Source organism: Gadus chalcogrammus, chromosome 10 (genome assembly GCF_026213295.1).
Source record: "Gadus chalcogrammus isolate NIFS_2021 chromosome 10, NIFS_Gcha_1.0, whole genome shotgun sequence".
Taxonomy (NCBI): Eukaryota; Metazoa; Chordata; class Actinopteri; order Gadiformes; family Gadidae; genus Gadus; species Gadus chalcogrammus.
In genome coordinates, this window is record NC_079421.1 from 6,514,690 (window position 1) to 6,524,689 (window position 10,000).

The 10,000-nt window shown below is 42.5% G+C and overlaps 1 protein-coding gene across 2 annotated transcripts in view; it reads right to left on the bottom strand.

Annotated features, from left to right (window-relative positions):
- The window catches only part of mid2 (midline 2), a 94,399-nt gene that overhangs the window by 22,449 nt on the left and 61,950 nt on the right, over positions 1–10,000 (bottom strand). For both annotated transcript variants that reach the window (XM_056599856.1, XM_056599857.1), the window contains exons 6-8: positions 8,459–8,607; positions 8,135–8,262; positions 6,218–6,361 (exon numbers count right to left, since the gene is read on the bottom strand). In XM_056599856.1, the coding sequence (XP_056455831.1) occupies positions 6,218–6,361; positions 8,135–8,262; positions 8,459–8,607 (421 nt within the window). The remainder of the gene's footprint in view (positions 1–6,217; positions 6,362–8,134; positions 8,263–8,458; positions 8,608–10,000) is intronic.

The following is a 10,000-nucleotide window of genomic DNA, read 5'->3' on the forward strand; positions in this document are numbered from 1 at the left end:
TGATGAATGGCGCGACATAAAGCCTTTGCAACATCAGCGAAAGCGCTTGATATAGGAGAGAGAGAGAGAGAGAGAGAGATAGAGAATAGTGGCAGGGGCTGCAGAATCAGATAGAGAGACATTGACTCTAAAAGGAGTCTCCCACAAACCTTCCTTCCTGTGCAAGATAAGATACTGCACCCATTCTGTCCAACCACACTGTTTCTATCTGAGCCTCCTCCTCTCTCTTGCCTTCAGGGCGTGGCCGATCAGAAGTGGACAGGTGAGGATAAGTCTCTGAGGGCGGTACCATCTACGTAAACATTCAGCGTGGGAGAGGCCACGCCTCTTTAACCACCTGTCTGCTCCGATCAGACGGAGCGCCACATAAACATATTGGCATCTGTGGGCGGGTTTGATGAGGAGGAGGAGCGGGACTCTGGGAGGCTGGGCGGTGATTGAGAGGTTACGTGGGATGCAGGGAAAGATAAACAGAAACAGCCAGCGAGTGACGGGCAGATGTGTGGGCTCTGCCTCGCTCCTATTGGCCCCCGCTAATGTGACAAAGAGCAGGAATAATAATAGCACTGCTGGCGCTGATTAGAGATGGCAGGGGAGAGTCTGCCGGTTGTAGTGTGTCCACAGAGACACACAGTTCTCTACATGGTGCCTCAGTTTACTGGAGGGAAAAAAGTGTTGTTGCTTTTTATTGACTCCATTTGCCTCTATGCCTGGTAGAGCCTTGACATAGATTAAGAGAGAGAGAGAGAGAGAGAGAGAGAGAGAGAGAGAGAGAGAGAGAGAGAGAGAGAGAGAGAGAGAGAGAGAGAGAGAGAGAGAGAGAGAGAGAGGGAGAGAGAGGGAGTGATCAAGTAATCAAGGGATTACTTGATCACTCCAGGCTAGCTGAAACGTGCACGCTCCAGCTTCAAACGGCCCGGACCCCTCACCGGGCCCCTCACTGGGCCCCCCAGTGCACCACTGAGATAATGCACTGTCCAGTTGGGAGAAAGAGGAGGAGGAGAATGAGAAGGAGTTGAAGGGATGAAAGAGGAGAAAGAAGAGGGGGACAACAAAAAGAGGAGGAGGAGAGGAAGGAGGGAAGATGAGTGGTGAGGCCAGATGAGAAGACGTCTATCCTGTTGTGTGCACGTGAGTGTGTGCACCTGAGTGTGTGCACGTGAGTGTGTGCACCTGAGTGTGTGCGCGTGTGTGTGCGCCTGTCAGCATATTCAGCCATTAGCAAGTAGCACTTCTGGTTCTCCCGACCTGCACTGGTAACCATTATCCACTCTCCTGCTCTCAGCTCTCCTTCTCATCCTCTCTCTCCATCCATCCTTCACCATCCACCTCTCCGTCTGCTCCACCTGTGCCCGTCTCTATTCATCACTCTGTGCTCTCTGCACTTCACCGCTAACCGATGCGTGTATTTCTTCCAGTGCCATTTGGATTAGCATAGAGAACCCTGTTTGAGTCCAGTGGGCATATTTCAAATGATTTGACGAGGTGTTTCAGTCAATATCGGCTTCTAGAGTCCTCATTCTTTCTGTATCTGGGTTTGAGCTCCTTCTGACTATAACACCATATTTAATAGAGCATTTCGTACCAAATTACACATTTGATTACTTTCACACTAACGGTAATATATTTGTTTTTGGGTTGGTTGATTGCTCTTGATATCAACCTGGTCTCACAGGAATCGACCTGTGAAATGACCACGGATGCTTAACTCAAAATCTGTGGAATCCTCAAGGAAACAAGCCAATTTCCGTGATATGGCCACAGATTTTGCTCCAATGCAAGTTAATGACACTCATATTCCATGCAGATCCCCGTCTCAACGATATATATATACATATATATATATATATATATATATATACAGTATATGAATGAAATTTATATTGACGGTATGGCACCATATCCCTATTCTCGCCCGTGCACCCATCTTGAATTTAATAGACCATTTTCGTTGCTTCGAGGAGGTCTGGTGTTCTCCGTATATAATAAATAAATAAATATATATAACGAAATAAATAAATATATAAATATGTACGTTTATTTATATATAGATATATACACATACATATTTATGCATATATAGGCCTATATATTTATTTATTTATTTTGTTGCTTTGAGGAGGTCTGGTGGTCTCTGTATATATAATAAATAAATAAATAAATATATAAATAGTATATATATATGTATATATATATACATATATATATATATATATATATATACATACATACATATTTATTTATTCATTTATTTATTAAGTTATTTTATACGGCGACCACCAGACCTCCTCGAAGCAACGAACATGGTCTATTCAATTCAAGATATGCTGGCGAGAATAGGGATATAGTGCCATACCGTCACATGGTTATAATAATTTTTTATATAATTAACATATAAAGCGTATAACGAGACAACAGGACGATCAAGTTGTGAGCCAGCAGAAGCTGCATTTTAACCGAATTCGGCCTATAACCTTATACATATCATAGTCTAGCTCTATATACACGTCAAATGTGTGATATGCTGTAGGCCTACGAATAGGCAAGTTTTTTATATTATAAATATTTAAATATTGTCTGGTTATACCTGAACCACATTCCCCATAGAAAAAATTACACTGTGTTAGTTGGTGTTAAAACCCTCTTCGTTGATTGGATTGGTGGAAGTGGATTGTCAATGGTCAGATACAGATCTTGTTATAACGATAATAGCTACATGGTCTACTCATAACATTATAACTAAATAATTGTACAGATAATATATATTTTAATATTTAATTAATTCAATATTAAACCAATGCATTTCAATCTGGAGATTATTTTCTACTTCAGAAGGGGGGGGCGGACTGCGCAGGATTCGTCAAAACAACAATCCTATGGTGGTTGCCATCGACCGCCTCCTTCCACACCAAGCTCATTGATTTAAAGAGGCAGGGTTATTTGAAACAATTAATTAAGTTATCATGTGTGAGAGGTCATTCCTCCTACTGAGTGTGCTTCCTATTTATGTCTAGTGTACCCCTACTGTACACAAGCATCCCCCCCCCCCCATATGGATATGGTGAATTGTTGCCATGTCCCGGTGTGGGTGGTGTCATATATATGAAAGAGGGCATTCAAATATACTACAATGATCAATTAGGAGGCCGAAGCCTAAAGGAAGTGATGCAATAGGTGACTGAGGCGAGGACATTAACAAGTAAGCCATAGACCTGGGATCTCTTTTATATCAAAGAGGATCTAAAAGGATGCATACAATTATCAACTGGGGGGCTCCAGCCCTACAGGAAAGGCTAACACAGCATCATCAAATGCTCCATTGAAACGCATTGGCAACAAGCCGTTGCTAGAATTAAATCTAAATTAGTTGATTAGATCTTCTACCAGGGTGTATTTTGGGATTACTCTGGAAATTGTGGGTCTCTGGAAAAAAGCCAGCCCTAACCCTAACCCTAACCCTAACCCAAAACCTCAGCCCCCCCCCTCCCTGCCCTCGGGGTCAGAGAGGGCCCAGTTTCGGTGTGGGGGTCTCAGTTAGGCCCTAGAATAAGGTAGTCAAGTTTCAGGGCGGTAGGACCATCCTATCTCAAAAACTGTCTTTCAACCACATTCTGATCCACTAGGTCTTGCAGGCAACACTTCTGAGAGGCTTTGTCCAAAAAACAGTCCATTTGGGAAAACTTTTTTTCTGTAAGGGCTAGAACTTGAAATCTCAGATATGTCGTTCTCGGGACCCTGGGAAATATGCGTATACATTTTGGCATCTCTAGCTATCTTGAAAAGGCAGGAAAAGGGGCTTGACCTCCAACAGTAGGGTAAATGTGCATAATTCAGGTTAGTTTCTGGTCCCCATTTTTGGTGGGATGGAGGTGTAAATCAGTCTGGGGTCAAAAGGTCAAAAGGAGCTGGCAACACGCCCCTTATGAGATAACAAAAAGTTAACTTTTTGTCATTATTAAAGAGAGTCCTGATCTCAGATATGCATGTTGGATGGCTAGGGTGTAGGTCTGGGAAGAACTTCAGCCCAAAAAAAGCCGCTAGGTGAGGTGCAACGAGATGGAGCACTTGCTGAGTCATTTCTTTTAGGGTTGGAATAATCTCATGCGTCCTTTGAGACCCCTGTTGATATAAAAGAGATCCCAGGTCTATAGATTACTTGTTACCTTGACTCAGAAGTTACCTATTGCATCACTTCCTTTAGGGCTTTGGCCTCCTGAATGATCATTGTAGTATATTTGAATGCCCTCTTTCATAGATATGACGTCGCCACCACTGGGACGTGGCAACACTTCTCCATATCAATATGGGGAGGGGGGGTGCTTGTGGACAGTAGGGGTACACTAGACATGAATAGGAAGCTTGTAATGAGCATTTCAATCACAAGAAATAGTCAATACACACTCAGGGGGAGGAATGACCTCTCACGCATGATATCTTAATGAATTAAATTAACGATTTAACTAATTAAATCGTTAAATCCATGAGCTTGATGATTTGCTTTCACAAATAGCTTATAAGCTGTGTCTCTACCAAATATGTCCGTGTGCATCTCTCAGAGTGACATAACTAGCCACCAGAGAGTTATTAAATTAATGAGTCACATTGATTACAAAAGTAACTTATTAATTAGAAGTCTACATTGTGGAAAATTGAAAGATATGGGGGGCGGTCGATTGCAACCATCATAGCAACCATGAATTTGGTTAAAATGCAGCCTCTGCTGGCCCACAACTGGATCGTCTCGTTGTCTCGTTATACGCTTTATAAGTTAATTATATTTAATTATTATAACCATGTAGCTTTTAATTTCTTGCCGTTATCATTACATCCTTTCTCGATACATCGATATAAATTATTGTTATAACGAGATCTGTATCTGACCATTGACCATCCTCTCGGAAATTCTATGAATGAAATTCATATTGACGGTATGGCACTATATCCCTATTCTCGCCCACCCATCTTCAATTGAATAGACCAGAATAGACCGAGGAGGTCTAGTGGTCTCTGTATATAATAAATAAATAAATAAATAAATAAATAAATATGTATGTATGTATGTATGCATGATATACATATATATATATATATATATATATATATATATATATATATATATATATATATATATATATACATTTATTTATTATAGACGGAGAACACCAGACCTCCTCGAAGCAACAAAATAAATAAATAAATATATAGGCCTATATATGTATGATTATGTATGTGTATATATATATATATATATATATATATATATATAAATACATATTTATTTATATTTATTTATTTTGTTATATATATTTATTTATTTATTATATACGGAGACCAACAGACCTCCTCGAAGCAACGAAAATGGGTGCATTGGTGAGAATAGGGATATAGTGCCATACCGTCAATACGAATTTCTTTCATATATAGTATATATCTATATCTATATATATATATATATATATATATATATATATATGGTCATTTCACAGATCCCTGTGAGACCAGGTTGACTCGGTCGTTGAAACAGGGATCTGTGTGTGTGCCACGGAATATGAGTGTCATTAACTTGCATTGGAGCAAATTCTGTGGGCATATCACGGACAATTTAAGTGATTCAGTGAGTCCACCACGGATTTTGAGTTAAGTGCCAGTGGTCGATTCGGTCGTTGAGACGGGGATCTGTTTGCGTGCCACAGAATATGAGTGTCATCAACTTGCATTGGAGCAAAATCCGTGGCCATATCACGGAAATGTGCGTGTTTCCCGTGAGGATTCCACAGATTTTGAGTTAAGCGTCCGTGGTCATTTCACGGATTCCTGTGAGACCAGGTTGCTTGATATAGATCACAATCTTTTTTTCCACACATTTAAAATGGTGATAAATCCCTGAAACTGAGGGGAGGTCAGAGCTTGGTTCTGAGTGGACATATCAGCTGTAGACCATTTTACCTATTAGCCTCAGATAAAAAGTGCAGAGCCGCACCATACCAGGGTTTTCGTGTGTGTTTACGGTTGTGTGAGTGTGGACTCACTGATGAAGTTGGTCTGGTCGGTGTAGATGGTGCAGTGCAGAGCCGTAACATTTCAGGGTTTGGCATGTGTTTACGGGTGTGCGTGTGGACTCACTGATGAAGTTGGTCTGGTCGGTGTAGATGGTGCAGTGCAGAGCCGTAACATTTCAGGGTTTGGCATGTGTTTACGGGTGTGCGTGTGGACTCACTGATGAAGTTGGTCTGGCCGGTGTAGATTGTGTACTGCAGCTCGTAGGAGGTGACGCTGAACTCGTCCTCCGACGTCCAGTGCACCGTGATGGTGTCGTGGGATGCCGTGCACAGTTCATCTCTGATGGACGGCGGGTTGGGAGCTGGTAGATCATTGAGAGGGATTTTATTTATTCTAATTCATTAACATCAACATCTTAGAAATGTGTGTGAGCGTGTGTGTGCGCTCACACAGCACACAATTCGGTTCATTAATAATTTCCGTAATTATTCGTTTTTTGTTCTGGTTCTTAAGACAATGTTCCAACATGGGCCCTATTTTTATCCATCCTTTCATGAATGCTGGAATGAGGTGTGAGGGGTTTTGAGTTACATAAAGTAGGCTATGCAAAACAGAAGGGAGCCCTCCTGCACTGATTATTAAAGAAATTAGAGGGAGTAAATTGAAGTGAACAGATATCACTTCATTACTAATGAGATATGACACTAGAGGATAACAAGGATACTCGCTGAGCTAACTAGAAGCTGTACTTTATGAGCTAGCTAGCCACCGGGGTCATCCCTATGTTCCCCTTTTTTAAAAAAAGGTCCTATGTTCCCCGTTTTTCCCAAAAAGGGTCCTATGTTCCCCTGTAGCCATACCTACCGGGGAGCATAGGACCCTTTTTGGGAAAAGCGGGGAACATAGGACCCTTTCTGGGAAAAGGGTCCTATGTTCCCCGCAATCTATCAATCTTTAAAAATATTTAAACTTTGACGCGACATTCGCGTGATGACAGCCAATCGGCGTTCAACAGCGTGGCCACTGTGACATGTGTAACGTAACAGCCAATCAGCGTTCAACCGGCCAACTCAGTGCAGTGCAGTCCGAGGTGAACTGCAGCATTGAGGAGAAAGTGATTGTTGCCGTTTGCGTTATATACTCTTTATATATTGTATAATAATATCACGGCCAAAAGCTCTGTGCGCCTCCGGATGGCCGTAGCGCGGGGAGCTCTCGTAGGGATTGGGCTTCTCGGGGTTTGTTTAACGGCGTATGTATTGACTGCGTCTGGTTCTCCGACGTCTCTCCCTCTTCCACAAAAGGGTTGTGGAGGGTTAAGACATGCAATGGTAGTTATCTCGGCCGGAATTTGGCAGTAATGGTGGAAAAAGTAACAGACCGGGGAACATAGAACCCTTTTTTTTAAAAAGGGTCCTATGTTCCCCGGTCACATACATAGTGGGGAACATAGGACCCTTTTTGGGAAAAGCGGGGAACATAGGACCCTTTTTTTTAAAAAAGGGTCTTATGTTCCCCAGTCTCATACAAAGAGGGGAACATAGGACCCGGGGAACATAGGACCCGGGGAACATAGACACGCTCCCTAGCCACCGATGAGTGTCTGGCTATGATGAGGCTAACAGTGACAAACTAGTTCCAGCTAGTTGGGTTCAAACAGTGCGGACGTTTTCACACGGATGTTATTCTGAAAACACTGTGGTGAACTGGGACACATTATTTAAAACAACGATTCATAGCGCAGACTTAAGATAACGACCAATAGCAAACTAAGAACTATCCACCTCTAATGCAATAGCACTCTTGTATTAAGCTCACAGTTATCTATCTACAGCCAACTGAGAGCTTCACTTCTCTAAGGCAGTATTTATTTGCTAGCTGTCATGACGCTAACAGTAATCTATATGCTATATGAAACTGACTCAGAGCTGTTCTCCTCTAAGACAACCGCTGGTAGCTAGTTCTGTTGAAGCTAACAGCAATCTATAGGCTATATGAGACTGACTAAGAGCTGTATTCCATTAAGACAACCGCTGGTAGCTTGCTCTGTTGAGGCTAACAGTGATCTTTCTTAGCTGACTAAGAACTGTACTCCTCTTAGACACTAGCTGGTGGCTATCTCCAATGAGGCTACCTGTCAGATAGTCCAGTCCCTCCAGGATCTTCTTCTCCCGGGTGAAGTCCAGGGCGAAGTTATCGAAGGCCTCGTTCAGATTGACGTCGGGTATCAAAACCTGGGAGGAGGCGGTCGCCATGGCAACCCTGGAGAAGGTCACACGGGAGGAAGGAGAGGGAGAAAGAGTTAGCAGCAACATGAGCCCCACGACACAGATGTACTCTCTCGGTTCCAGAGGTCATTGGGACAGGATGTGTGTGTGTGTGTGTGTGTGTGTGTGAGGAGCGGGAATTGTGAGAGATTTACACGCACGCACGCACGCACACACACACACCAACCCACCTCTCGGCCACGTTGCGGGCGTTCTGGAGGAAGCGGGTGTGGTCGTTCTCCTTGAGGCTGTGCTCCGCCTGGGTGATGAGTGCGCTGGAGCGCTCCAGACACTGACGGCAGTTGGCGATCTGCTGGGCCAGCTTACGGAGCTTCATCACCTGGACAGACAGACAACAAGGCGTTGAGTAGGGTAGGATGGCCCGACTCAAGGCAGAGTGCGGTCGACTGTGGACGTTTGGGGTTTGAACCCAGAACCTGGAGTCCAACCTCCACACGGCCACGTTAGACTACGTGACAGATGTCGTTGAGAAAGAATCATACGTTTCTCCTTCAATTATTAAGTAGTGACTCATAAATGGTAATTTATTTCCTTTTAGAGAGAACAGAGTAGAGACTGTTAACCGAATGTGGCTTTGGACTAGTGGAGCACTTTCATAATACTTCCATCCAAAAACGTGTAGATGGTTCTCTACTGACAAAAATGTTCAATGGACACTTTGATGTACATGATCAGTAAATGTAGCTTTCAGAGTTTTGAGTGTAGCTAGGGTGTCCTGGAATTTTCCCTTTTGATTTTTCAAAAAAAAAAATCCCCTGCACTATATAACTTTTTCACTGTCTGCATAATAAAACATGTCTGCCTTCAGCTAAATCAACAATGCGGTTTCTTCCTCTCTAAATCAATTTGGTCTGTCGGGAATAGGAAAGAAAATCACATTTTGAACAAATGTAATGGTCTGCAGAAGAAAAAATAGTTGAGGCTCCTACTCAAATTGACTTAGATGTGGACAGATAGTTCTCAGCCATATTTGTGCACACCGTTTTGCGTGTGTGCGTTGACCGGCCTGCGTTGTTCAAAGACACAATATTAAAGTGCAGTCCATTTCCAGTTTACATTACCTTCCAAAACTGTTACCAACGCACTCAGACTTCACTGCCACACGGACATACTTTGTCAGATGTTTCTGAAACATTCTTTAACAAAGAGTTCAGTTCAGTTCAGACTGTCAGGGCCTCGGAGAATCAAAACATTCACACGCGGTCTTACTTTCGCACAGGGGATGCTTAAATACTATTTCCTATTGATGCAGCGTAATTACTATTAAGCTAATTGTATTAGCTTAATGCATAGTTAACTCTGTAAAGAAAGTGTTTAAGGGCAAAATTAGAACCATACCTTTCCTAAAGTATCTTAAGGGCATAAACCAAACCTATGAGAGTTATTGTATTAGGGTTAGGGTTAGGGTTAGGGTTATTAAGGGTTTCTGGGTTAAAAGAGAAAATGGACAGATCAACATTTAAATGGCCTCTGCATGTTTTTCCATCGATTTCTTTCATACATATGAGTCTTTTTAAGTGGAATTATGTAAATCAGACGACAGATGAGCAGAGGATGGCTTCAAACACAGGGGTGGGTACAGAAAGCCTCGGTGGATACTGGATATTGCTCCGATACCACGCCCTTCCTAATGTTCTGGACCCTACAGCTGTTCATTATCATAATCTGCTTTCACTACACAAGACTGCTTAGGCCGGGGTAACAGACTGATA